General features: G+C 52.9%; 10 protein-coding genes across 10 annotated transcripts; 6 read left to right on the top strand and 4 right to left on the bottom strand.

Annotated features, from left to right (window-relative positions):
* Positions 1-2,747: 2,747 nt before the first annotated feature.
* Positions 2,748-3,620, top strand: N7510_010046 (uncharacterized protein; the record flags this gene model as incomplete). The annotated part of the gene is made up of 1 exon (XM_056981971.1): positions 2,748-3,620. The coding sequence occupies one exon, from the start codon at positions 2,748-2,750 to the stop codon at positions 3,618-3,620; it is 873 nt and encodes a 290-aa protein (XP_056829807.1).
* Positions 3,621-4,620: 1,000 nt separating this feature from the next.
* N7510_010045 (uncharacterized protein) lies at positions 4,621-5,476 on the bottom strand (the record flags this gene model as incomplete). Its single annotated transcript, XM_056981970.1, has 3 exons — positions 4,621-4,769; positions 5,174-5,364; positions 5,439-5,476. 3 exons carry the CDS (start codon positions 5,474-5,476, stop codon positions 4,621-4,623), a joined length of 378 nt encoding a protein of 125 aa, XP_056829806.1.
* Positions 5,477-5,547: 71 nt separating this feature from the next.
* N7510_010044 (universal stress protein) lies at positions 5,548-7,060 on the top strand (the record flags this gene model as incomplete). Its single annotated transcript, XM_056981969.1, has 3 exons — positions 5,548-5,843; positions 5,893-6,283; positions 6,335-7,060. 3 exons carry the CDS (start codon positions 5,548-5,550, stop codon positions 7,058-7,060), a joined length of 1,413 nt encoding a protein of 470 aa, XP_056829805.1.
* Positions 7,061-9,208: 2,148 nt separating this feature from the next.
* N7510_010043 (putative eukaryotic translation initiation factor subunit eIF-4F) lies at positions 9,209-14,113 on the bottom strand (the record flags this gene model as incomplete). Its single annotated transcript, XM_056981968.1, has 6 exons — positions 9,209-9,377; positions 9,456-9,844; positions 9,906-9,989; positions 10,054-11,595; positions 11,616-13,319; positions 13,448-14,113. The coding sequence occupies 6 exons, from the start codon at positions 14,111-14,113 to the stop codon at positions 9,209-9,211; spliced, it is 4,554 nt and encodes a 1,517-aa protein (XP_056829804.1).
* Positions 14,114-15,075: 962 nt separating this feature from the next.
* N7510_010042 (HVA22/TB2/DP1 family protein) lies at positions 15,076-16,182 on the bottom strand (the record flags this gene model as incomplete). Its single annotated transcript, XM_056981967.1, has 3 exons — positions 15,076-15,889; positions 15,946-16,095; positions 16,154-16,182. 3 exons carry the CDS (start codon positions 16,180-16,182, stop codon positions 15,076-15,078), a joined length of 993 nt encoding a protein of 330 aa, XP_056829803.1.
* Positions 16,183-16,711: 529 nt separating this feature from the next.
* On the top strand, positions 16,712-17,746 carry N7510_010041 (NRDE family protein; the record flags this gene model as incomplete). The annotated part of the gene is made up of 2 exons (XM_056981966.1): positions 16,712-16,777; positions 16,844-17,746. The coding sequence occupies 2 exons, from the start codon at positions 16,712-16,714 to the stop codon at positions 17,744-17,746; spliced, it is 969 nt and encodes a 322-aa protein (XP_056829802.1).
* Positions 17,747-19,121: 1,375 nt separating this feature from the next.
* On the top strand, positions 19,122-19,613 carry N7510_010040 (uncharacterized protein; the record flags this gene model as incomplete). The annotated part of the gene is made up of 1 exon (XM_056981965.1): positions 19,122-19,613. One exon carries the CDS (start codon positions 19,122-19,124, stop codon positions 19,611-19,613), a length of 492 nt encoding a protein of 163 aa, XP_056829801.1.
* Positions 19,614-20,734: 1,121 nt separating this feature from the next.
* N7510_010039 (cytochrome P450) lies at positions 20,735-22,361 on the bottom strand (the record flags this gene model as incomplete). Its single annotated transcript, XM_056981964.1, has 2 exons — positions 20,735-21,901; positions 21,960-22,361. 2 exons carry the CDS (start codon positions 22,359-22,361, stop codon positions 20,735-20,737), a joined length of 1,569 nt encoding a protein of 522 aa, XP_056829800.1.
* Positions 22,362-23,270: 909 nt separating this feature from the next.
* Positions 23,271-24,901, top strand: N7510_010038 (bZIP transcription factor; the record flags this gene model as incomplete). The annotated part of the gene is made up of 3 exons (XM_056981963.1): positions 23,271-23,597; positions 23,648-24,746; positions 24,801-24,901. 3 exons carry the CDS (start codon positions 23,271-23,273, stop codon positions 24,899-24,901), a joined length of 1,527 nt encoding a protein of 508 aa, XP_056829799.1.
* Positions 24,902-26,082: 1,181 nt separating this feature from the next.
* On the top strand, positions 26,083-27,407 carry N7510_010037 (FAD-dependent oxidoreductase; the record flags this gene model as incomplete). Its single annotated transcript, XM_056981962.1, has 2 exons — positions 26,083-27,042; positions 27,102-27,407. The coding sequence occupies 2 exons, from the start codon at positions 26,083-26,085 to the stop codon at positions 27,405-27,407; spliced, it is 1,266 nt and encodes a 421-aa protein (XP_056829798.1).
* Between the last annotated feature and the right edge of the window lie 154 nt (positions 27,408-27,561).

Below are 27,561 nucleotides of genomic sequence, written 5' to 3'. Positions count from 1 at the left end.
CAGTACTAAAACAGTACACCTTGTCAACAGCTCGTATTTGAGGGAAGATGTGGGAAAGGTTTTTTGAAATTGAATGTTTACTTTTTTTGATGACTGAACTCAAGCCGCATTATTACTTTTGTGAAGACCCAATGTGATAGCTTTATAATCTCGAAGCCACTACATGCAGTGGCTGTAAGAGATATTGCGTGCAATGCGCCAGAAGCTATTGTAAGGATTTCGAACATGCCATCCAAAAGCTATTAGACTAAACAAGTGAGACCTTCGTCTGGCAAAGGAAAGACATGTTAGGTAGAGTTGAGAGCTTGGGGTTGGGGGAGCGCGCATGCGCAACTGTGTCTACAGTACTACAGACAGCCCCTTCAGTCTAACACGTCCTTTTCAGAACCGTCACATTGCATAAATACAAAATAATAGAACGTCGTATAATGTTCTGGGCTGTTTTCTAGACAAGATAAGGAGATAAACAACGAAATGGCTTGGTACACACTGCATTGTTGACAACGCGGATATGGAAGAACCTGTTCCATCCCATGGCATGGGCAAATATCCTACTGGCTGTTTCAGTTGCAACGGTAGTAATATTTGCGCTCTACCACGACGTCCTCGAAGAGGATTATTCGGCTAATTTTTTGGAGAGTAGAAAAGTAGCCCTGGGGGCTTGGTTGGTGGGGTGTGTTGTGCCGGTGCATTTCGGCAGGTCAGTAGGGAAGAGAGAGAGAAAGAGAGAAAGAGAGAGAGCAAATGCCATTTTTCAATTGATCCATAGATAAGCGCTTACATGCTAACTAATTGTTCTTCAGGGTTCTACTGGAAAGTACCCACTCAATTGAGTGACACCACCACGTCCCCATCCACCACATCCACCAGAAAGAAAAAACCGGAATGTCATGCCAAGTGAGACGAATTCCTCCGATTCTCGCACTTCCCACTACTCCTACAGACTAGTTTTAACGGCCTCGCTCCACAAACCGGACATTTTCGTCCGCTCCGGCTGCACTCGGGGTTCGCACTGAATAACACGTCCGTAATGAGTCACTTGAACACGATCCACTCGGCGTACCAAGCCAAGGGCGTCAGATCGATGCACCGACGTCGATCATAACGGGTAGGACGGGTGTTGCGAGGCATAAGGGGCATAAGAGCTGAAAAAATAATGAATGTGGACCGGGTATTGCGGCTCTCGGAAAGAACACGGGTTTTTGCGGGCTCCGGGGGACGGAGCGTCCGGGTGCCGATAGGACCGGCAGTATTTTCTAGGGAAGAAAGCACCGAGAGGAAGCACCGAACCGCCGCGGTTATCCATTATCGCATCTTTCTTTCGTCTTTCGGGTATCCTATTTGAAGTCTAGATGGTTCTCGGACTTTTTTCAAGCCGTCGACGACGTCAACAATGCTTTCCAGTCGCCGGCGACTGATATTCCGCGGAGGTCCAGATGAACATCTACATTTATAGTTATCATTGGCCCGCGGCAGCGTAGGGCTGGACAATGAATTGCTGGGTCGGGTGGATCTCATTGCTATTGTGGACGAGGTTCCTCATTAATAAGGAGCTGAAATGGGAAAATGGGGAACCGATACGAGACGGACTCGGGATATCATGAGAGTTTCTCCGACCGAGTCGCGAACACTCATGATTTGCGCCAAGAGCCGCGCTCGCCTAGATAGGCAAACACGAAGGCTTCCCGTGACGTCTACAACATTCCACGCTGAAACACCCCAAACACCCCACAACTTGCCAGAAAGAATCCCTGTGCTGCGCCAACAGCAAGGAGGCATTCCTGGGTGAAATTGGGGAATTGTGGAATTGAGTAATTGCTGCCTGAGCCAGGCAGACACCGTATGTCCTTAATCGAGTTGCTCGAGGTTGTTCGTCTCCGATCATCACATTGGCTTTGTCAGGGTCATGGCCGCCTATCTAGGAGAATAATGAGGTGATCGCCCGTCTAGAAGAATAATGAGGTGATCGACCGGATTGCAAATACAATGATTGGAAATCTACGCCGGGGAAACCTTGGGAGCAACACAAAGTTTATGACAAAATGCGGTGTTATGTCAGCGACGGGATCAGTCAGCCGGATGAAAAACAGCTGCGCGCCGTCGGTCTTAACCCGCGCCGAGTGGGTCCAGACAGGGTCTACGGCTGTAGGAGTTAAGAGCGGTCACTCAGGATGGTGTTTTGTTGGGCTATGGAGCTGGGGAAAAAGGGAGGAAAAAAGGAGGGAAAAAAGGCGACGAGGCAGCGGAAGCATCTCGGACCGACAGTGCTGTCGTTTCTGAGATGGCAGGAAGACGAAAGGGCACAAGAATGATGCTTGATAAACAGGCTGCATGATTATTCAGCGGCACCATGGAAAACCGGCACCTGTTTTTACCTAACGCGGTCTATCCGTCATGATGTGGGGCCAACCCGCGCAGACTCCGATCGCCGAACCGGAGTTTGCACGGATCACGGAAGAGAAGATGAAAAATCAAAAATAAAGGCTGCCTCGCCAGGTATATAATTATGGGCGAAAGCCTCCTGACGATCAGTTCTGCCCCTCTCGTATCCATCCACTGCGGGAATGCTAATGCCGATGAGAATTGATCACGCCAATCTCCACATTGATTATCTTCCTTGCCTAATAGTGTACACCGCCTATTGTTGTTGTGTTCGGGTGACTCAGAAAACAGACGAGTCATCCACGCCAGATTAGGAGCTCATAACATAAGCCCTTCCGCCAATCCCCGAACCACTTTCTCCCACCATGGACTCTACCTCTCTCTCCATTCCCCCCTCGGACTCATCCTTCGCTGCCGCTGCCAGCCCCTACTTTGACTCTCTATTTCGCCGGCGCCAGCAAAAGAAGATGAGCATCACCGAGACGTACTACCTTGCCCACACGGCCCGGAAGAAGCTCACCCGCGAAGCTTCCCGGGCCGACCACGACCTGCGCCTGCTGGTCGGCCACGCCAACCTCCTCGACTCGCTGATGGTGGACCTGGCCGATGCCGAGAACGAGCAGGAGCGCTGGTTCAACCAGACCGTCCACGGCGCCGCGAAGGCCCAGGACGACCAACCACCAAAGCACATCCAATGGGCTACCGCTACCACTATTGTGGAGGAGCCCGAAGAAGACTGGGGTCATGAGGATGTCTCCGACCTGGACTCAGACTTCAGTGATGAAGACGAGGACGAGGTTGACGACGATGATTATGACGAGCGCGACTTTGTCATCGCCGCCCTGCCGCCCCGGCGACGCGCCCCCTCGCCTGTGGCCGTCATCCACGAACAAGAATTGATGGAGGACGAAGATGACGACGACGACGACGATGACACGGACTCGGATTTTGAGTACGACGACGTGGAGGATCTGGAGAAGCTGTGCCTCACTCGCTCACCGTCACGGGCGTCACAGTCGCCGCCTGAGCTGCTGGCCGACTTGGACGATGATTCAGAGGATGATAACCTGCCACCCTCGCCGCCGCAGCCTACCATCGAGGTCTTCGATGAGAAGGCCGCCGCCGCTGCTGTTCAGGCCACAAGCATGTCGTCACTAAAGGACAACCATCTGTTCGAGGAACAGGAGTATTACGTTTCACCACCACACCAGGAGCAGACTCTCATCGAGGCATACTGACCGTGCCTGTCTCGTTGTGTACCATTCTTTCTGTCTCTCTCTGCATTTTCCCGTGATACCCTGATGCCTGACGATGATTGCTCTTTTCTTATGATATACCAGCGAGCGCTTTTTTACATTCTATCGATCGCATGTCCACTCATCCATACATATTCCCCCTTTTTTCATCCTCTTGTGCAGATCTCCCTACTGTGTCAGGTTGAGACTCCACGATTTTGATTCCATCTGTATATCTTACATACATCTCCACAATTCACACATTCAAGAATCATCATCATTATCCTTCCCTGGCTACTCGTACTCGTACAGCCAAGGAAGCTCGTAAACTAAGCAAGTAAACTCAGCCCTTATCAGTGCATGTGACCGGTAGATCTGTGTGACCCGTAGATCTGCTGCAGCTCCGGAGCCCCGAGCGCACACACTTGCCAGCACGCCATTCCCGCCCTGTACACCGCTGGTTGGGCAACAAAGATAGGACCCGGTTAGCTCGGCATAGTCGGCGCGCTAGGGGTGATAATCAGGGTCCGTCAGGGTCCGGTCTTGTGATTATTGGGAGATCCCATTGGAAATGAATTCCTGAGCTACGGTATTCTTCGGATTCAGTTATACCTCCACACTATCGGTTTCACGTCCACTCATCATATATATTCCCCCTCTTTTTCCCTCCCCCTCTTGTGCAGCTTCCTAGCACCATGATAGCCCACTTCGCTAGTACATAGCCTAAAATCACACAGAAACTCAATAAGGGCCAATCTCTCATTTGCCGAAGTGTTATTAGCAAGATCTGTTAGGCTGTTTATCATAACACCTCGCATATCTTGCTTCATCTAAAGATGACTTGACTCCCTATCGCGGACATATTAAATATTAATTAGGGGGACCCTAAATTTCCTAGGATCTGCGCTAGTTGTGATCGACACTCATCGCCGTTCCCGTTCCAAATGGTTGAGTGCCGATCAGCCGCGCCAGGATGAGGGATGATTCCTTTCACCAGACTTTTTTATGAGGGTAGGAGGGTTGGTTCTGCACTACTTACTGACTCCGTTGTGAGATTAGGATTTTGGACCACGTAGTTGGGGATCCTGGATGATTGCAATTTGGGTGTCCGCACGAACTCGTGGATGCAGAGAGCGGAATGCAGGACCTTCCCTAATAATTACAAGATTAGGGCACGCCTCTTGTCTGTATATGCTATTTTCCTATAGCACCATCATCATTGACAAATGAAGCATTGATCCCAGTAGTCATCAAATAGTCAGTCGTTTACAATTTTAGTTCCTTCTACGGTGACTATCGAAGCTATCACACAGTACGGAAGATTTAGACCACTCCACAACCTGTATGATACCTGATGAAATTTCCAATATGAACAATTCCAATTCAAATAGTGAATCCTCTATCTAGTAGTTACCCTAACCCAAACCAAACTAGAGGCAGCTACAGTGCAAACAATGCAAACCAATCAGATAGCACTCACCGCCTTCCATCTTTCCTTCGCCCCTCGTGGCTGCCCGCTTGCGTCCCCTCTTGTCTCGTCTCATCTCATGACGTACCTACACGTTGCATTCGCGTTGCCTCATTTCGTGCCTCTGCATTGATTGCTTTATTTCTTGCATTCGCTTGTCTGGCTGCACAAATCCTTCGCTGGTGTATCTCCTGCTCGCTGGAACGTCTGCGCCCAAAATAATGGTCCCCCGCTTGGGACACGCGGATCGCCAGCAACTTCAGAGCGGCTGAGCCTATGCTCTTGCTATATCACTTGAATTAATTGTTTTTGTGGCTCTTGGAGATTACCCTAGTGTTCATTCGAAAACGCACCTGTCATCCCAAGCCTCACAATCAGCAAACTTGGCCATCTGCTCGCTCGCGTGACAACAACAAACACCTTCACTATATATCCGATTCTCCACGATCGACTGCCGTCACAATGTCCGCTCCACCCTCTCCCAAACCGTCATTCGAGTCAGAGGAACTCCCAGTGTCCAGCAGCAGCACGACACAGGCGACAGAGGCTGCGTCGAACGAGAGGTCCAGAGCCCACAGCCCGCGTCGACGATCCATTCAGTTCAGTGTTGGAGATACAGAATCTCAATTGCCGACTCGTTCAATGAGTTTCAAGGACAAGCGACGCTCTTACGGCGAGTCACCAACCAAGGAAGACCCAGCGGACAAGGACAGCAAATCTCTCGCTGCCAACAGGGGGCCATCGCCACCTCCGCCGAAGTATGTTTTAAACCCACAACGACACATTTTAAAATACTGACTGCAGCAGGACTTACGAGCGAGGCGTTTCCTTTGATACGTTCGATAATCGGGACGCGACCGACTTCTCGCTGACGCTGAATTACAAACACAAGGGCTATCAAAGTACCCGGCGCAGCAGGACATTCCTGTGTGGGACTGACCAGAACGATTACTCTGAATTCGCGCTTGAATGGCTGATCGACGAGTTGGTGGATGACGGAGACGAGATTGTCTGTCTTCGTGCGGTGGAGAAGGATTCGCGCATGGCTAGCGATGCCGGCATTGAAGAGCGCAAGTATCGCAAGGAGGCCGAGAGGCTGTTCGAGCAAGTCATCCAGAAAAATAGCCAAGATGAGAAGGCCATCAGTTTGGTTTTGGAATTGGCTGTCGGCAAGGTTGAGGATATCATCCAGCGCATGGTAAGTTTCAACCGGTGCCTTGCCGGTGTGATTGTTCTAACACAACTCCAGATTCGTATATACGAACCTGTCCTACTCGTTGTCGGCACGCGTGGCCGAAATCTAAAAGGCGTGCACAGCCTTCTCCCCGGCTCCGTCTCGAAATACTGTCTCCAGCAATCCCCTATCCCCGTGATTGTCGTACGCCCATCCCCCAAACGCGAGAAGAAGAAGAAGAAGCGTCGCGCAGATCCAACCCGTCGAAGCTACAACCACATCCTGGAATTGAGCTCGCGGCGCGGCAGCCGCATCTTCGACGCCAGTTCCAGCACAGAGAGCAGCACCTCCAAACTACCCGACGAAGAAGCCGCTGTTGCCGAGGCGCTCGGTCTTCCGGCCTCATATGCAAACTCCCGCACGTCGCTGTCCGACCGCAGCAGTCTCAGCCATGAGGATGCAGAGGCTGTCTTCCCGCCTCCGAATTCCCTCGATGACCGCCTCATGAAGAGTCCGTTGAGCGGGAGCCCGGCCACCTCGGAAGAGAGTATTAGTATCAGTGAAGACACGCAGAGACCTCACTCGCCTGACAACCCGTCTGGAGAGCCTCCTTCTTATTCTCCTCCGCCCATTGTCGACCACGACTCTTCCGATAATGCTCAGCCATCATCGTCCGAGATTATTACGATCCAAACTGACGTCGACGAGTCCGACCCGAAGAAGAAGAACCGTCTTTCCATTCCCACAATCGAAGTCTCCAATGACAATGACGACGAGAAGAAAGAGCCCGACGAGCGCTGATATCCATGTCCATGTCCTTGTCCATTCCATCTTGCCTGCCTTTTGTGCTGATGCGTTAGTTACTTGCCAGCAAGCAAGCAAGCATTATTTCCATGTTCATACCTACCCCGATTATACCTTTCCTGTTTGTTTTCCGCCTCCTTCATGGACTTTTCCTGAACTCCCCGACCTGCATTGTCTTCCTAAGATCATTTTTTTATTCCTTCCCTTTCCTTGTCTGATACCACATCTTGCATACATGGGTTTCTTGCGTCCAGGCTGCCATGCTGTGGATATTTGTATAGGATATGCATACCTAGGATTATCATGAATAGCATGCCCTTTTTTAACTCATTTTACTGCATGTCCATTGCTTTTTTGTTTGTTTGTTGGTGTATTGGTTATGCTTAGCATCTATTTTATTCTAATATTAGAGCCCGTTTCAGGAATTGGTACACTCTCCTTGTGCCTACAAGGATATATATGTAGTTGCGGTAGCCTGTATGATGTATATCGCCGAATTGACAGAAAAAAGTGTTTCCTAGGATAGATAAAAAAAATTGTTGCAAGCGACGCGATTCGAACGCGCGAAGTTTCCCACTGCGGACGTTATCAGAGATAACCTAAACACAGCGCCTTAACCACTCGGCCACACTTGCGTCAATTACGCTGTATTTTTGCTATTTTCAAATCTTACTTTGCTTTAAAATCTCTGACGACAGCGGTAATTGCACACCCCATTCATTGGACAAATGTAGTGTGGTCTGCGTCTTTGTAGCGTTTCATTTACTCATCTCTGTGTTAAGAGTGCTTCCCAGTATCCTTGAGTTGATTTTTTTACGAATTTGGACAGTAGAGGTAGACTTTGGGTGCGATTTAGTATATTTCTAAGGCTGATCGCTGGCCGTTGAAGCCTAGGTGCCAGCGAGGAATTTATGTATAGATTCTTTACCCCGTTCGCCCATGTGTTTGTGCATGATGAGAAACCACCAACTACTAGCAGCTATTAGTAGATAGTAGAGGTTTTATTATTTTTATTATTATTAGGAATTACCACTTTTCGCCTCACCTGGCCACCTGGCGAGCGTATAACTTGATGGATATCTACCTGAAATCAGAAAGCCGAATCTAATCTTGATAAAATGCAGGCCTGGTTCATATCTACCTTCCTTATCATGCTATGCACAGTCCAATCAACCATAACATTCTTCTCTCTTTTCTTCGTTGTCGATCTCGCCATCCCCCTAATTGCACTTGCGTACTTTTACCCGGATGGACAAGAACTGCCTAATGGGGGTCTTATGGAAGCAGGCGGGGAAGAAGGTATATAGAAAGTGAATCACATACTTCGCAGAGCCAATCGATTAAAATACACAGAGATAAAAACAGTCAAGAAAGGGGAATTTATGGGATTGGGACTCCGGGTATTGAGAAGACACGATCAAGAAGAGAAAAAGGGGAAGGGGGAAGGGAAAAAAGAGAAGCATAATATGCAAGAGCCATATGACCAACCAGCGCGAAGTCTCAATCATCCATCTGTCTGTCCGTCACTGACTCACTCGCTCGCCCATCACCAATGCTTTTGAGCCATTTTTCATCGTCCACTCAGTCTCTCCCCCTTCGTGTTCTTCTTGCTGCCCATCCGCCCACTGACACTAAGATTCAGTCTGCCGGGTCGTTTGATCTGGTCTGATCGGCTCCTACTGACAGCAACAGCGCCAGCTAACTACTCCGTTCCAAGTCACGGCACCCTCTCCTGGTCAGTCCGTCCATCATACTCTCTGTTCACTATTCTTCCAGCCACACAGGAAATGGAAAGAAGCAAAGTAAAGTAATGAAGTGAAGTGAAAAAAAGATGTGAAAATTGTACACTATGAATCGAGTCGAAAAGATAATAAAAAGGGGGAATGGATGGAGGGAGCGAGGGACAATAGAAGAGGTCCTGAGCCCCAGTGAACCGAGTCCCAGTGAACCGACCAGTCGGAGATGCAAGGCGAGGCGAGGAGAATGACAACGACGACAGATTAAAACATTCGCATTTGGGTGTGAGCTCGTGTGGGAGCAAGATATAAAGATGAATGATCAAAGCACAGAAAAAGAATCTTTTGTTGAAGGGATAACCAAAAAAGAACAATAAAAAAAAAGCGTTGATCATTACTCCGAGGGAATCTATGCTGTGTTCTCGCCATCCTTGGAGGGCGTTTTGGAGGGTCTGCGCTCGGCCGCTGCTGCTGCCGCTGCCCCTGCGGCGGGCTGCGACTTGGTAAGGTTCGGGGACGTGGGGTTTGACGGGGGCGAGGTCGCCATGTTGTCCTTGTCTTCTAGAGCCGCGAGTGCGCTAGACAGAGGTTACATTAGTATGAGAGTCTCGTACATACCCGGAACAGAGGGAGGGGATGAAGGTATGTATGCATACCTGAAAGCGTTCATCGACGAAGCGGCCTCTTTGTCCTCCTTCTTTCCGGCAGGAGGTGTGCCAGTGCGGCTGCTAGCAGCACTGTCATCACTGCCCCGGACCAGGTTTCCACCCGGTCCCAGAGTCTTGCGACCACTGCTGCTGCGCGAGCCGAGAAGGCTGGACGGGCCGAACGATGGAGGTTGGTTAGTGTTGCGAGTTGCGCGCAAACGGCGGAGGTCGTCGCTGCCGACCTTGCTCGAAGCGTAGTCTGGCGGAGGAGCCTGGTTGCCGTAGCCACCGAAGCCGCGAGCATCGCCACGACCCATGGCCGCTCGGCCGCCGCCACCGCCGCGGTTGGCCTGCTGACGCGCGCGCTCCATCTCGGCCGCTTGCTGGGCGAGAGCAGCCTGAAATGTGATGTTAATGGCTGGGATAAACAAGACAAGATAGTGAGTAGTGGAAACTTACCTCTTCACGAATTTGTTGGATAGTCTTAGGACCCTTGTCGGAATCCTTGGAGACCCAGCGGTGGTTCCGCAGGTCGACGATATCCTAAACACAACATTGTTAGCTCTGCAAATTGACTGTAGATTGAGACCAAGTAGGGAGGACATACCATCAACATGAATCTCAGACGGCTGGGTAGGTTTGGAGTGTCGATCATGAGGACGATACGAGCGAAGTAGGCATCCATCATGGCAGGTCCCTTCTCCGAACTATCCAAGCTGGCACCGATGGTGCGCAGGAGACTAGTCAAGCTCTCGACCTCCGCCTCGTCGGGGATACCCTCGTAGTCGACCAGCTTCTTGACACACTCGTGCATGATACGCTCAGTAAGCATGCCCAATTTGTACAGCTCACCAATGAACTTGACGAGACCAAGACCACGACGCTTGGCAGCCGCAGCTATGTAGTACTCGTCGGACATCATGGCAATCTCTTCCGTCGTGCCCTCGGGCTGTGGGGGCAGGTTGAGTTTCCAGCCACGCTCGAATTCTTCCTGGCAGCGGTTGAGCAGGTATTTGCGGAACAGACTACCGCCCGCAACGACCTGACCATTCTTGTCACGGATGTTCTCGTCCTTGATCTCGGCGCTCATGTGCTCGAGCATGCGCTTGCAGAACTTGGCGTACATGGGCGCCCAGTGAGCCTCATCGGTGGCCTTCTCGAAGGTGAGTTGAATGACCTGGCGCAGGGTACGGCCGTCCGACTCATCCTTGGACTGGGAAACAATTTCCAATATCTGGTCGGCAATGCGGTCGAACTTCTCGGGAGTCATCTTGTTGAGAGCAGCCTTGACCTTGCGCTGCACCACATCAGGAGGCATGTGACCCTCTTCACCAAGAGCTGGACCAGCTGCCGACTGACCGATACTGCGAGGCTTCCAACCAGTGCTACTTGGTACAAGAGCCTTGAGATCCATACCAGCGGTGAGAGGCATGGACTTGTTGGAGTCCTCTTCCTTCTTAGCAGAGTGCTTGTCACGCTTACTGCCCGTGCGTGGGCCACCACGGCCGCTAGCAACACGACCCGGCATCCCAGTAGAGCTGTTGCGGCTCATAGCAGGAGAACCCATGCTGCCCATACCAGGGCGGGGGATAGCACCGAAGGGGGCGCGGCCCATCGAGGCGTTGAAGCGCTGGTCCGAGGTGGTTCCGGGAGGCAGGGCGCCACGAGCAGGCTGGCCAAAGTTGCCCATGAAGCCAGTAGGGCCCATACCGCCACGCGAGGCGGTGCGGCCGCCCATGCTGGGAGTCCGAGCAGACTGTGGTCGCGACGAAGACTCTGCGTCACCAACGGTCTCCCGAACGCGAAGATCCCAATCCACCAAAGGCTTATCCTTGTACGCAGTCTGGAATTGGAGCAGGAAGTCTCTATCGTAGTGGAACCGGCGGCCAGCAGGCGCGCTGGTGTTGAGAGCTGCGTTGGGCGGAGTGATCGAAGAAGGATACGTGACCTTACTAAGATCCTCGAGGAACTTGGCATTGCGTAGAGCATTCATGGCCGCGCTGGGCTTCTCGGGCTCGGTCTTTGTCTCGAGCTTGAGCGGGCCGGGCTTGCCCTTGGCGGCAGCACTGGCGGGTTTCGCGGGCGGGCCCATGGACGACATATCAGATGAAACTGGAGTGGCAGTACCACTGTCTCCAGGCGTAGAGGTCTCGGTAGCGGCGAGTCCACCCTTTTGAGGGAGGCAAAGAGGTCCTCACGCTCCTTGCGACTGGACTCGTCCTCGACATCACCACCCTTGGCGCGAGCGGCCTCACGGGCAAGCTCACGCTCTTCGGCCTCACGCTCAGCGGCCTTCATGTTGGTCTCGTAGGCCTCGCGCTCCTCACGCTCCTTGCGTTCGCGCTCTTCCTTCTGGGCGGCCTTCTTGCGGTTATAATCTTCTTCGGCCTCGCGTTCCTTGCGCTCGACTTCTTCCAACTCGCGCTCAATGGCGTCGTAGTCGATCTCGTCATCATCAGCAGGGGCAGGGGCAGGAGCAGGGGCAGGAGCAGGGGCAGGAGCAGGGGCAGGCGCAGACGCAGGCGCAGGAGCAGGCGCCACCTTCGGTTCCTCGGCAGGAGCAGCCTTCTCCTTCAAGCTGAGATCCTCCACGGCAGCACGAACGGACTCGGTCTCATCAACCTTCGCCTTGGCGGGTTCAGTCGATTCCTTGCCAGCAGCCTCGGCGGCACGCTTCTCGTCTGCCAGGATCTTTTGACGAACGGCATCCTTGAGCTCCTGCTTCTTCTCCTCGTCAGTCTTGGCGCTGTTTGCCTTGCTCTCGGAGCGCACGTGGCCCGTGGCGCTGGCTGTGCGTGGTGGAGGAGTGGACGTGGGTGTGGAAATCTTGATAGGGGAAGGAGTCGCGCGAGCCGGAGAGGCGGGAGCCTTCTCAAATGTCTTCACGGCACCACTACCGGGGTCTTTGATGACGATAGCGGCGCTCTTCTTGGCGGAAGGAATGACGAAGTTCGGCTTCGCAGGAGCCGGGCTGTTAGACGATCTGCTCGCAGTGTGAGCATGACCGGGCGCAGGAGGACCAGCGGGTCCTTGGCCCTGGCCAAGACTCGATCCTGGACGGTCAGTAGACACTTGGGATGGGGTACGCGAGAGCGGAGTCGACTGCGGCGGCGGCTGGAACTGGCCCTGCATATAAGCACCCTGGGCGTTGTAGGGCATGCCGGGACGGGGCTGAGGGGACGGCGGGGTCATGTACTGCATCTGCTGCATGCCATATCCCGGGTTGTAATAGCCGTAGTTGGGATCGTAAGCCTGGGGGTATCCCTGATTGGTTTTCATTATTGTCAGATAACGTTCAAATTGGCCGCTCTCAGGCGCAAGATCCGGGAAGGGGAGGTTCTGGTGGAACAAGGCCGCCCGAGGGGCTTTGTTCCTTTGGAAATTGCCACGCCGGGCGGGTTTCAGGGTATGACGGAAAGAGGGTGGGTTTCTCACAGTTTGGGGACCCATGTGTTGGCCGTAGCCACCGTATGGCTGCGGAGGCATCTGGGGGTGGGCCATGGGGACCTGGTTCATCTGGGGAGTCGTTGGGTGGGCGTTGGCCAGTGCTGGGCTGCGGTTCGCTTGATGCGGCGAGTTCGGGAAGGGAGCCAGCGGACGACCCTGATTAGGGCCGTGAAACTGAGGGCCCATATTCGGTCCGCCTCGGGGCTGGTTGGGCGTTTGCCGGAAATTCGGACCGGGCGAGTATGGCATCTGGCCCTGGTAGCCAGACTGGGAGTATCCGCGACCGCGGCCACCCTGGTGAGGGTAGCCACCGCGTCCAGGTCCACTGCCCATGTGGTTGCTCATATCGCTGTGGGTGGACTGGGACGATTCGCGACGCAAGTGTTGAGGACCGGGTCCGAGAGGTGCCTGCGGAGTCGGACGCATCTACGTGTGAGTGGCACGTTAAAAAAATCTGTGGAGACTTGGCAGATCGCGCGCGGTCGCGTTCGCAACGCTTCACACATCGCGCACCAAGCGCCATCAGAAAGGGGAGGAAAACAAAAAGAACTTACGTTGGCATCCCCAGCATCCCCAAAGCTGCCAAAGTTTGGCACGTTGCCCTGGCCCTGGTAGGTCGATGGTGGAGGACGGCCACCGCTGGACGCAGGCTGTGGGATGGGGGAGGGAGAGGTCTGCGGCGAGGTAACACGCGGGTTCATCGACGGGGCAACCCCCAAGCCGGTCTGCGACTGGTTTGCGGCGAGCACAGCGGGATTGCCCATGTTGGGCGAGCTCTGTTGGTTGGCGAAACCGAACTGCAGGCTATTCGGACGGCTAGCGGGTCCTCCGTTGGGCATGTAACCCGATGTGCCGGCGGACGTGATGGTCACAGACGGTTTGCGCGAGTGGTCAGCAGCAGGCGCCGTCGGGGCACCATTGACAATGGTGACGCCCGGCGACGCGGTCTGCTGCTGGGACTGTTGGTTTTGCATGGGGTTGCCGCTCACAGGAGATACGGAGGTCGACTTCCCATGTTGCGCCGAGCCGCCCACGGTGACGGGAGCGGCGGTCGAGTCCGTCGCGGACTTCTTCGTGGCGTTGGCGTAGGACCTAGGCGGCGCCGGGGCAGTCGCAGCCAGGGGGGACGGGGAGGAAGCGACGGGCTGAGTTGAGGCGGCGGCGGCGTTAGCAGCGGTGCTCTGTCCTTGTTGGCCCGACTGCGAAGGGATCGAGCTCATTAGACAGGTGGTGTCCACGGCAGACGCGCAGAGGCAGATCGGATTTTCGAGAGAGTGACGGTGATGTCAAGGCGTGGAGGAGGCTCGACTAAGGCCACATCCAATCCTGAATCTGCCGGTAAGGGAGAAAAAAAGGGTCAGAAGGAGAGGAGAGAAGAAAACCCGAGGAGAAAGACCGGCGACGCAAGAAGAAGCGTGTGGTCCCAGGGTTGATGGTGAGTTTTGGGATGTTGGGTTGGGGATGGTTTGGAGTGTGGGAGGAGGAAAAAAATCCACGCGGAGGAAAAAAGTTGTTTCGGGAGGGAAAAAAATTGTGGAGGAAAGGAAAGGGACAAGCGCGTCAGGATCGCAACAACAACTTACCAGGGAAGAAAAGCGACCACGGACAATAAAATGGTCGACAGGATGTGGGAAGGGAGAAGAAAGAAAGGAAGGGAAAAAAAAGAGAGAGGGAGTTGAAGGCGCACAGGCTGAGGCTGTTGTTGTGTGGCCGCCACCAATGACATGATGTCGATGTTTGTAGCCACTGGAGTCATCGCCTATGCTCGAATCTACGGACTACGTGGATGATTACGGACTCGTGCTCGATCTCAGTCCATCGAGAACAATACTTGCGCTCACGAACAACAAAGACCCTGCGTCCGACTCCCGTTCGGCCATGGGCCTCGCCACCCGAGCGAAAGGACCATGACGACTATCCCTTTTTGGTCCCACTACGACTAGTACCATCACAGGGATACATAATTACACCCCTGTTGTCTTGCCCTCGTCGCCCGTAGAGAAATAAAGCCATCGTGAATTAATAGTAGTAGCATTCCGGTGATCGACTGCCGTGCATGCAGCCGCCGCGCATTGACATACATTTATTTCCGCGTCGTATTTTTCTTTTTTCTTGTTTTGGGAATTCTCGGTCAGCAACAGGAGTGAACAAGCCTCTCTAATTTTTCTACCCCCCTCCCCATTCAATAGCGATCAAAACCAGACGTTCGCGCCCGGGAGATCTCATCCACGGCTCGCGCCGCAAACTCCGCGCCCGACGAGCCCGACGAGTCGTGGTCGTTGCCGCCGAACCAGCCGGAGGTCCATCGGCCACCAGAGGCGCGCTTGGAGCTGGCAGATCGACTGCCAAGATCGTCATCGTCGACCACATCAAACGAGAGGTCGCTGCGATTCTTGTGTAACGGCGCTCCATAGGCCAAATCGTCTGTTTCGGGATCCTCGCCGAGGGTCTGCTCCTCCCTCGCCAGGGTCGAGCGCAGAAAATCCAGCGTCTCCCGCTGGGCGGATATATACTGCGCCTTCTCGGTGCGCGACATGGTCTCCATCTTCTGCTGCAGCAGGGTGCCGCTGGCGGACAGCTCCTCGGCGCGTGCTTCGCGCGACTTGCCCGGGGACGTGACCGAGCCGATGGCGGAACTGAGGGCCGAGTACCAATCATTGGCCGGGGCGGCGGATGAGACCGCCGCGCTGGGGAGGTTGAACCGCGACAGCAGCGACTGCGCGTAGCCCGCTGGACCCGTGGGTGGCGGTGTCACGGGACGCTGTGGGGGAAGACGCAGCACTCTCTCCCGGATCATTTCGACCAGCATCGAGAAGTACTGCAGGCCCAGGGTTTTGGCGCGTTCATGGGTGCGTCCGATCAGCTCTTCGATCTCGTGTTCGTGATGTGCGAGAAAGGGATCCACGTAGTCCTGGTAGAGCAGGCGCGCCCCTTGCGTCTGGGGAAGGACCAGATAGGACAGGAAAAAGAGACGAATCCAGCTGTAAAACGGGAACCTGATGGAGCTTGTGAGCGTGTGTTCCACGTTGGGTCAGAGCAGCGGCAGTCGTACCATCCGATAATAAACACCGTCCACGATTCTGCCAGCAGGATCACGGACAGCACCACCCAATACATCAACCATGGAGCGAGTTGGGAGGGGTCGGACGAGCGCAGGGCCTTGTAGGACGCGAAGACGGGGAAGAGGATGGTAATCACGGAGCTGCAGAACAGGTTACCGTGAGCTTTCTTGCCAGGAGAGGTGTTCGGGGATCACTTACGACATCAAGTCCGCAAAGATGCCGAACATGCTGATGGTGAGGGTTGGTTTGTCGATCCGATGTGGGGAAGCTTCAAATCGGCGATAGTAAAAGACTACCACCAGGGGGCTGTGTAGCGGGAGCTACTACTGATCAAAGAGAAGAGCTGGTGAGTGGTCGTGCTGAGTGTTTTGGACCAGTTGCCGTGGCTATTCGAATAATGGTGGTGTTCACCCCGCGTTGGCTCTGAGGGGAGAAGCAGCAAGGGATTCGAGTGTGGGGGAGTGCAGAGAAGCTCCAGGCAGCAAAGACAAGAGCGGCCGGCCGCTGGACGGGGAAAGGGCGAGATGAGAGTGTGGAGAGGAAGATAAGATGTTCGGCCCATACTCATTCTCTCGTCGCAGCTCTCGTGACTGACCGCTTTGTCTTGACGTCACGGGAGTCTATTATTTAACTAGTGACCATGTTTGGTGGTTCGCGATCGGTCGAGGCCGACCTGACCACCGACTGACTGTGTTCCCCGATTCCTTTCGTTCGCTTCATCTCTTCTCTCCAACTCCCCACGAGACACCTGCAATAATGTGCATCGCATTAATCTCAACCGCCCACCCATCCTACTCCCTAATAATCATCAACAACCGAGATGTGAGTCCTTGCTTCCCTCACGACAGTCAGTAGTACATACCCAACTCCTAACCTCCGACCACTCAGGAATTCCTCCACCGGCCAACCTCAGCTCCAGACTGGTGGCCAGCACCAAACACACACGTCCTCGGCTCACGCGACCTCGCGCGCGCCACGCAAGGCACCTGGATGGGGATCACAACGCACGGCAAAGTCGCCGTGCTAACAAACTACCGCGAGCAAACCTCCAGTGAAGCCATCGGGACACACAGCCGTGGCCGGATCGTCAACAGCTGGCTGACAACACCGCCGGGCGAGCGGCAGACCACCCACGACTTCGTGCAGAGCGTCTTTGCCAGTCCCGAGGCGAAGCAGGTGGGCGGGTTCAGTCTTGTCTGTGGGTATATCAATGAACCGCTGGCTATTGTCTCGAACCGCTCGGAAGATATGGATCATATTACCTGGGTGGCGAGGGAGAAGAACACGACGCGTGGATTGAGTAATACCAGCATGGATGATCGGTCGTGGCCGAAGATTGTTGATGGCGAGAGATATATGGAGCAGGCTATTGCGGAGCATGTGGATAAGGGGGAGGATGAGGAGCAGCTAATAACCCGGCTCCTGGATGTCCTCAGCATCGACACTCTACCCCGTCTAACCAAACTGGAAGACGCCAGCGTCGACACATATATCAACCACCTCCGAAAAAGCATCTTCATCCCCGTGATCGGCGCCCACAGTGCGCATGAACAAGCCGCTGGGGAAGTTGACGCCACGTTCGTCGGGGACGAGTCCAAGAACCCTGCTGCTGCGCAGGCGAATGGGACGAATTACTCGACTGGTGTGTATGGCACACAGAAGCAGACGATTCTCCTGGCCCAGCCGAATGGTCGGGTGCGGTACTTCGAGCGCACGCTCTACGGGAACGAGGCCAAGGCCGTGCCTAGGGGAGAGGGTGATCGGTCCTTTGAACTTACTCTTGCGCGGTGACTATCCGTTTCGCGGCTGTAATTTGACATTGACGGCGCTATGATATGAGATGATGACCTGAACGGAACTGAGCTGCCTTTTTGCATGGATGATGGATGCATTGGATGGGTGTTGGAGAGGCTTTGGAGGTTTGGGATTGTTATACTTGAGAGCTACGTAGCTATGTATATAGTTTCTTCATCAGCCAATGAGTCTCGAGGGAGGTTTTGAGATCCTGACTGTTGCACAAAGTCAAGAAAGGGCCGTATGGTGGTTTACCGTTCGTTGAGCGATGTGGAGCTGGATGGGGTCCCATGTTAAGTAGCCATTATATATAACTGTACCAGAGCACACATTTCACAAATGATAAGACCCAGGTTTCAAAGCAGGAGGAAGGACCTTGAGATGTTTTGGAAAATAGGTAGGTGAACATCATACCTCGTGAATTATATATATCCAGATGTAGGCTACTTCTTTCCATTATACCATAATAGGGAGCTCATTGCGGTCTGCGTCGCGCTGAACGACTACTCCGAGCCTCGCTAAGGGCCCGTTCAGTCCTCAGTTCCTTCGGCGTTTTGTGTCATGGGTCTCTCTAGCCCACCGTTCTTTTGTTTCTTTTCTCCGATTTGGCACAACAAGATTAAGTCCGAGACCAGTTCCATCGCGTATATGAAAGCCTTGTCACATTGGTAATGTATAACCAACGAGGCTGAAAATACCTTAGCATGAATCATCCATACCAAAAAGGACACACCGGTTAGGAAATCGAGCTCATCCGAAGTTGGAAACCTCATCGTTCCTCGCGGCCAGAGAGCGCACCTATAGCTCAGGCTTAGCCGTCTCCCCCAGAAGCAGTTAGGGCCGCTGATCATCTTAGCCCACCACGACATGAGGCTGATAGGCGTCGAGTAACTAAAATAAATTTAGACGAGGCTAAGACATGGGGGCTTGCGGATACATTCAATATCTCATATTCATTATGATCATGACTCGTAAGAGGCTTAGGAAGAGGCTTAAGTTTACGCCTGGCAAGTTCTTCTTGGCCGATCAGATTACCTAAATAGGATGTTAATCCAATTAGGATCGCCTAGAGATGGGTGGCCCTAATCCTAAGCCACCCGAAGTAAGACACTTGAGGTCCGATGGCTCCTTGGGGGCCAAAGCCGTTTTATAGACAAGACAAGACGTCAACATCTAGAAAATTAGATATAAAAACCGACGTCGAGTCTTCCAGTTTCTTAGTTGTTCAACTCATCAAAATAGCGACAGCAAGCATCAAAAAATTCACTATTATCCTCTTTTACAAACTGCCAGTCCAACTTGAAAGAACCGCCTGTCCTTCATCGATCAATCTGCACCACTTGCAAAGGAAACCACCGAAATGTTGAACAATATGCTCCGTACTCTTGCCACCTCTGGCATTGTCTTCTCTTCTATTGCGGCAGCTTGTCAATTAACCAATGGAAATTACTTCACCGGAGTTGAGACTGACACCAACCTCTGCATGGGCCAGGGCGAAGGCCAGTGGACCTTCGGTATGTCTGTGAGCTTATCCGACGTTCCCGCTCCTGGCGGAACACCAGACGTGGGCGCAGGATCATCCACGACGTTCTATATTTTCGACAATGCCTGTAATATCATGAGCACTTATACCCCCGGGTCCTGCGGTGTTCCCTGGATCATCGAAGAGAACTTCCTGGCCGATGTCCTGACAATCACAAGAGTGGAAATGGACGTGGGTCAACCCTACTTCAGCTTCAATTACGGGAATGGAGTATACTCGATCAACAACAACCATTGCGTTTGCAACAGCGACGACGATGGCCTCACAGCAGGCCAGGGCTGCCGCTGCGCATTCCCCGTTGACGGTTACTTCACTGGCTAGATATCTATTTCATTCGAGACACAAGTTGCCGGTTGATCACGTTGGGAAGCAGAGGGGTCAGAAAATGAAACTCTTTGTGTTCCTGAAACAGACAACAGCCTGGTCCACGACTGGTTCGAAACTTGAGTACTTCTCGTGTTTTCTCACCGGTTTTATCTTCGTCTTACAAATTTTGTTCTTTGTTTTTTGGCTAAGGAGTGTATGAGAGGGTACTGAAAGAATAAATGCAGAGATCACAACCAGTCTTTTGCCTAGGAGCTCTGCGGATGCGAGATAGAGCGAGACGTGATGGGACGGGTCAGATATATGTTTCGCGCCTCCTGTATTTAGTCCTCCACGGCTTCAGAAAATTGCCTTCAAATCCTTGGCTATTTGCTCACTTTACATATCTTGCACAATAGAGTGTGCACTATTAAGACGTATTCGTGCAAAGTGTAGCAATTGTACCTCGGCGCATTACGACCATCGGCCTTGACGTCTTTCAAGCCACTTCTCTCAAGTAGCTTTCGGAGCTCGGGAATTCAGTTTGGTATATGTCTTGAGTCTGCAGATCGGGTGATCTGCACTATAGCCTCTTGGCATGCCTACTTGAATAGACCACCACCACCGTTTCTAACGCTCTAGGAGGTAAAACCCGCTATCCTAATATTGCCCGCGTCCAAAATCTTTGCCATAAAGTATATAACTAATCGACCCACCTGTCAGTGGACTGAATCGGGAGGGCGATCCTTAGGTTGTGGTGGAGATAGTAGGTGAGGTTACCACTCAACGGTTACATAGTCATGATTTACAGATAAGAGGTGGAATGCAAAGGTATCATAGTATTTCTCGAGATGACAACTGGTCAAGCCACGCGACTAGGTAAAAACACCTTGCCCTAGCCCGCCCTAGCCGACGCGAATCCACTAACAGATGAAAAGTGAAAGGAAAGAAAGTATAGAGATATGGCCACAAAAGTGAAATTTAACGTTCGTGATGGTCGAGCGGCGCGTCCATTGATACACAGGGCTATACAATTTAAAGGACCTTTGAATAAGACACGATCCAAGAGCAAAATTACATTAAAGACATAAAGACAGTCCATTCCAAAAAAGCATCAAAGACTAGGGCGGAGGGTCCATTCAAGCACTATCCGCCTCATGCAGGCGCACGGTCACCAGATCCGCCGGAGCCATAGTCAGTGTCATGGCGCCGCGGATCTTGCGATCGGGATAAACATCCTCAATCTTATCGAAGCGCTGCAACAGACGCACAATCACGTATCCCGCCTCGGTCAGCGCAAACTGCTGTCCGATACAGATACGCGGCCCGCCGTTGAACGGGAGATACTCCCACCCAACCTTCCGATCCATCCAGCGCTCGGGCTTGAACTCGTCCGCGTCGGGACCCCAGAGATCCTGTCGGCGGTGCATGATGAAGGTGCTGTAGGCGACGTTCTGGCCCTTGCGGACGAAAATGGGAGACAGGCCGTCTGGACCGCCGCCGCGCGGGAGCGTCGTGTCGCGGGATGCGGTGCGGCGGTTGAACGGGACGACGGGGTAGAGGCGCAGGACCTCGTTCATGCAGTGTTGCAGATATTGGCAGGATTTGAGGCTGGCGAAGGTGATATTGCGTGGAGCGGCGTAGGTGCCGAATTCATTGATGATTGTCTCGCGCAGTTTGTGGAAGACGGCTGGGTGGCGCGTGAGCATTTGGATCGTCCAGCTTAGGAGCGAGGCCGTGGTATCGCGGCCTGCGAGTAGGATGTTGAGGAGTTGGGAGCGCAGCTCGACTGGGTCATGGGTTGAAGCGACTAGCGCATCGAGGAAGACATAGCTAGCAGGCTTTTCTTCGTCTAGGGGCTTCTTCTCGCCCTGCTGAACGGCATCTAGTGCGTTCTTGACGAATTTGTCTACAAACGCGCGTACTTGCGCGTCTGAGTGCCGGGTCTCCTTGTTGTCCACTACCCAGGCGAATTTCTCGAATCGGGCTCGTTGCGCAGCAACCCACTGGGAGCGGTCGAAGAAGGAGGCGAATTTGTCTTCCGGCCGATTCAGGCCCTGGATTGCACCGATCTGGCTCTCTACACTTTCGCCGAACAGGAACTCCGTCGCTGAGTCGATGGTCAAGCGGAAAAAGATCGACTGGATATCGGTAGGGGCAGTCCAGCCATTCGCCGCCACGGGTAGTGCCTGCATCGCCTTTTGCACATGTTCTTCCTCCAGATCTAGCTGGCTGATCTGCTCGCGGGTGAACTGGGGGCGGAGCAGTGAGCGGGATCGCGACCACTCTTCTCCGTCTGCCGTAAACTATGATTGTCGTGTTAGCCACACCACCTTTCATGGTCAACGAACAATCAAAACTTACGATTCCCGTACCCAACAACGGGTGAAGGCTGGTATGCCTGGCGGCCCCGAGCCCAAAATCCTTAAACTGCGTGGCCAGCAAAGCCTGGATATTCTTGGGATCGACCGTAAACAGGTTATCGCGGCCGAGGTTGCGGAGTAGAAAGGTCGAGACATAGCGGTTCTCGAGGTTGCTCATCAGCTCCATGCGCTTCGTAGCCAGCTCGGGGATGGCATGTTCGCGGTCGGCGGCCAGCGACTGCCGGAGATTGCTGATTCCCAGCGGGTCCTGAGGGTATCTGGGCACGGCGCCACAACCCAGGCTCTTAGCCTGGCGCGACCGCTGCCACGAGGTGAAGAGCAGGCGGATGACGTGCAGCGCGAGCGCCGCGGCGGCAAAGCTTAGCAGGAATGAGGGTGTCATGGCTGCAGGCTGCAGATAGGGGGTGCCGGGTTAGCAGATAAGCGAGTGTTTGCTTGTAGTCACAATAATCAAGCATTCAAGCAGTTCAGCTCCTTATAAGTCCACTGGGCAAAGCGAGCAGGCCGCTAGGTTGTATCTGTTGACTAGGCCTGATAGAGGCTCGTCGCCGGGGCCAATCACATGGCCGATCGGGTTTCGGGGCAACCCTATGCGTCGGCGACGCCGGATGTGTGGAGTGGGGGGGCCCGGACGCTTCTTGGCCTACTCACTGAACAATTCGATCGCTGCGGTATGATGCCCTCTTTGGATGAAGAAAATAATTTATCCCTTCAATGGATGTATTGTTATGCATTTACGGAGCTTAGCTTATGCTCCATGGGCCTGACGTTGCAGAATTCTTTGTCCCACCGGTGAAAGCGGGAGGATACCCGATACATGAGTGGGATCGGCACGGCTAAGCCGAGGCTTTTTCCTGAGGACATCTTCGATAACCTACATATCGCCCAACTTTGAAAATCTGACTGTTCTCCGTCAGCCGCATATACTATTCCAAGAGCTCAGCCTGAGTCGATCATACGTTTGGCTGGTCCCGCGACCGTTTGTCGGGGGAATTCATCTCTGGACCCAGATCATTCGGTAATATGGACCATGTACCCGCTGGATCCTTTGGTTGATCCATCATTCTTTCCCTTCCTAACATATATATACCGTATGCAGAACTGGATATAGAAATATAATCAACTGCTCAAGCTTCTGTACACAGGGACCACAGTTCCACAGACCACCATGATACAAGACAGGCAAAAACTAAGCCGAGGCTAGAGGATCGTGGATTTATGGATTAGTGATCACGACAACTCAAGACGTGGACAGCGAACATGCTCCCAGTTCTTCTACATATCACTGAAAATGAACTCCCCTGTACCCCCAAAACCAGATCCACGCCCCGATGAGTGGTATACGTTCTTGTCATCAAGATCCTACCTCGAAATGGCCGGGGAAGCCCGCCAGGAGCGCGAAGACGACGTGTTGCAGAGGATGTCCACATCACCACCAGAGGAGCCGAGTCTGAAGAATGAAGCACAGCCGGGGCGCGCACTTCGGCCACGCCGAAAGCTCTCATCTCAAAAAGAAGCAGGGATCGAGCAAATGCCAGAGAGAAAGGGTCCGGATCGCCCCGCCCGGAAACGAGGACGCCCGAGACTGGAGATGGAGAAAGATGCGGCAGCCATTCAGGTACAGCTGACTAGAACCAAAGATGAGGTCAGTGTTAACTAGCATGGCAGGAACGGCGGCTGCAGGTCCGGCGTGCGCAGCGCACCTACCGGCTCAAGAAAGAGGCCACTATCCAGGCCCTCAAGACCCGTGTGGCCATGCTGGAGCAGACACTGCAGAATGTGTCCAACATCCTGGGCCCTGTTCAGTCGGATAGTCTGACTGCTCGGCCGGACACTGGCTACCTGGCCGAAACGCGGCAGCTGATTCTCGCAGAAATTGACAAGACCCGGGCGACAGTAGAGGATGGCAGTCCCCAAACCGTGCACAGCCCGGACAGCCTCAGCGATATATTCGGATATCAAGTATCGCACACGTTGAAGGGCGATGAAGGCCATAAAGATCATGGACCACTACCATCGCCCTCGAGATCTCATACACCTCTCCTCAACCGCCTTCTCCCCACAGCAACAATCTACACCTATAGCCATCAAGAATCCAACCTCTCACGACGTTTGCAGCGTTTCTGCCTCGAACACACCTACCGCTGGATAACCGACCCACGCTCAGAACCGATGGCGATGAGCCGTGTCTTTGGCCTTCTAACGTGCATCCACGATATTCCCGGATTAAAGCGGTCGTATCAGCGCGTGATCAAGTCAGAAATCGGAAGCTCGCTGGAGTTTTCCAAAATACCATACTACACCCTCGGAGGTGCGGGGACGCATTTTCCGCGCCGCGGGCAGGACGGTTGTCTCCTCTACCCCGAGAATGTCCGCAGACCAGGCCGCGTGCTGCGCAGACTGTCGAACATATTGCGTCATGGTGGGATCAGGGTTTTGCAAGAGGATTGGACTACGGATCTGGAGCGCGATTATTGGGACCGGCAAGATGGGAAAGAAGAGTGGACGAATCGGCTCCGCACACTGGATCTGGATGGGGAGTGGTTTGATTGTCATGATGTCCAGGGTTATCTCGAACACCGGGGTGTTGCTCTGAACGACTCTTCTTTGAAGCTCGATCTTTCTTTGGCGACAGTTGAAGATTTGTTTGGTTCTTCGTCGGGTAAAAGTGCGTTCCGGTTTTATGCCTCTCCGCCGGTGTACGAGGCGGAGGCATGGGGCTCTACTCCGTCGGCGTATGTTCTGGATGTGGAATGCTTTTTTGAGCGTGAGTCTGAATATCGACTATTGTCCGGCTTTGATATTTTCTAACAACGGTCAGTACTTTTGAACAATCTCAGAATGCTCGGACGAGCTCCGGGATTTCGGGCATCGGACGTGGATGCCGCCCTCCGAGCTGCAATCCAGAAACGCCCTTCATGAGACGATAATGTTGTACAGGGAGAGAATCTCTTGATATCTACCAGCTCCCCACATCGGAATATATGCGCGAAAGCGTATGGAGTAACTCTAGGTGAAGATGGAAAGACCATGGTTATGCGGCATGACAAGGACGGACGATGATTGAAAGAAATAAAAAAAGCAAGTGCTTTGGACACGAACTGCAAGATACCTCTTCGCCACCATGAGCAAGTCAACAATGATCCAATGCATACTGAGCTTAGCCGGCGAATGAGAAAGGGTGGAAGGAAGAATTACGCGACTCTCCAAAACACTTGCTACTGCCCGCTTGAGTCCAGCTTGTTTCAGCTTGCACCACTTCAACGCCCACCAGCAGACGAACACCCATGGCACAGAATGGCCCGAAACTGCCCCTAATACTCGAGAGTTCGTTCGCGATATGATCTTGAGCAGATTACTAACTACAACACTGGTCGCTCAAGCCGCTGGATGCAACCCTTGTGCTGCTCCCATTATCTGCAGTAAACACGGCAGTTCGGCGATACCAGACTTCCTCTCATTCGAGTGGGCAGATCACGCAGTATATCACCACCAATGCTAGAGGCTCTCTGTGAACATCTATCGGAAAAGCTGGGTCTACCTCGATGAGATTTACGGGATTGCTACAGTGTTTCCCGAAATCGGATTCACCACCCACACTCTTGCACTGTTTCTCCAACCCTAATGACAGGCAACGCTATTCTACCTTTAACATATTTCGAGAAGAACCAATTTTCTAGGTCTTGTACCGTAAAATAACAGAGTATCATATAATGCTGGGCCTGTGTTTATAATCTGTCATAGCAAGACAGCTGCTGCCTCGGGCGCCTCATATCCAAAAATTCCGATCACACATGTCCTCGTTGACTGGTGCCTAGTACCTGGGAGTTTGAATCTTCGGATTGGCCGAGAGCCAACCAAACTCCCAGGTACTAGGCACCAGTCAACGAGGACATTCTATGGCTTACACTAAGTTTCTCGGTGTTCGTGTTCGTGTTCCTCGTATTCCTATTGAGTAAACTTACCGTCACGAACAGGCAGCTCATCATAAGAACATGATTTATCTTTGAAGCAGCCCGGCCAATTTTTCCTGCACCACTTGCTATGGACTCATTCAGTATTCGCCTTCATTGAACGATCCAACTTATCACAACCCTGCCACCATGACTCCAACCCAGAAAATCATCATAATCGGCGGCGGAATGTGTGGTCTCGCCTCCGCAGTATCCATCGCACAGGCCTTCTCCTCACACGAGGTCAAACCCCAAATCGTTATATACGAACTTCGCGAGGCACCTAGCACATTCGGCGGTCCGGTGAACCTCACGCCGAAAGCGCTACGCTGCCTCGATAAACTGGGCGCGTTCGACGAGTTGAAAGCCATGAGGGCGGGCTGTGAGGTTGACTCAATTCAGTTGTTCTCTATGCGTACTGGAGGGCAGCTTGCTGCGATAGACTATGCTGGATCGGATGGAAAGGGGTTTGGCGGGTATAAGGGGTGGAGAGTCATGCGATATCAGCTTCTATGTGCTATGATAAGGGTTGCTGAGCGGCTACCCACGGTTGAGATTCGGTATGGGAAGAAATTGACACGTGTTGAGGAAATGTCAGATAGAATTTGTGTTTACTTCGAGGATGGCGGGATGGATACCGGAGATATTGTGCTGGGCTGTGATGGGATCCATTCAGCCGTGAGGAGCCTTTTTGTGGAGGCTGAACGGAAGCCGTTTTACTCTGGAGTGGCAGCGGCATACGGGTTTGTGGAGATGAAAGACGTGTTTGGTGAGGACGAAAAACCGTTCTTCACAGATTCTGGGCTTGTGATGTCTAGGTATGGATCCGCTCTGGCGACATTCTGTGATTATGACCGGAGTATGATCTATGCCGTTCTCTTGATGGAGATGGAGGAACAGGGGTCTCGCGAGGGATGGAAGTCGATTGGTAAGGATCAGGAGAGGGTGCGCAATGAAGGAGCAAGGAGAACGCAAAAGTCACCTATCCCGAAGATCGGGCAAATTATCGAGAAGGTCGAGGATTGGAGTCTTTACCCGATATATGTCCTACCTCCAAATGGTCGATGGTCTACGAATCGAGTTTTACTACTAGGAGATGCGGCTCATGCGGTTAGCTTTCTTCTTTCCCTTTGGCCCTTGGACCTTGTACTTATTTCAATTTTTCACAGATGCCGCCTAAGGGGGAAAGTATTGGTCATGCGTTTGAGGATGCAATCAAGATATCACTTATATTGTCACACTTTAATAGTGAACCTCCAAAGGCCGCATTCGACTTTTACGAAAATCTCCAACGCAAGAAAACCGAAGATATGTATAAGGTCTCATCGACCGGTTGGAGGTCCAACCGTGATATAGGAGCCATTGGCGGCAGGCTTCTTGAATGGTTTACCCCACTGTTTTTGTGGTGGACAAGGGGAAACTCAGAGGAGGATCTACTTGCAGATCCGACTGATATTCCTTTTCCAGTTACATAGATAATTTCTTCTATAATCATCCTCTTGCTGTATTGAAAGTTCTCTAGAGCAAGTAACAGAGGCAATATTGCACGAATATCTAAAGCTGAATAACCAAACTCATCACCAGGTTCGCTTCGGTAGATGGACAGTAGAGGTTAGCCTTACCATTAGA

The sequence above is a fragment of the Penicillium lagena genome (genome assembly GCF_028827675.1).
Source record: "Penicillium lagena strain IBT 129212 chromosome Unknown utg000007l_segment0_segment0, whole genome shotgun sequence".
In the NCBI taxonomy this organism is placed as follows: domain Eukaryota; kingdom Fungi; phylum Ascomycota; class Eurotiomycetes; order Eurotiales; family Aspergillaceae; genus Penicillium; species Penicillium lagena.
Note: the sequence above shows the minus strand (reverse complement) of the source record. Positions and strands in the feature narration are given on the sequence as shown.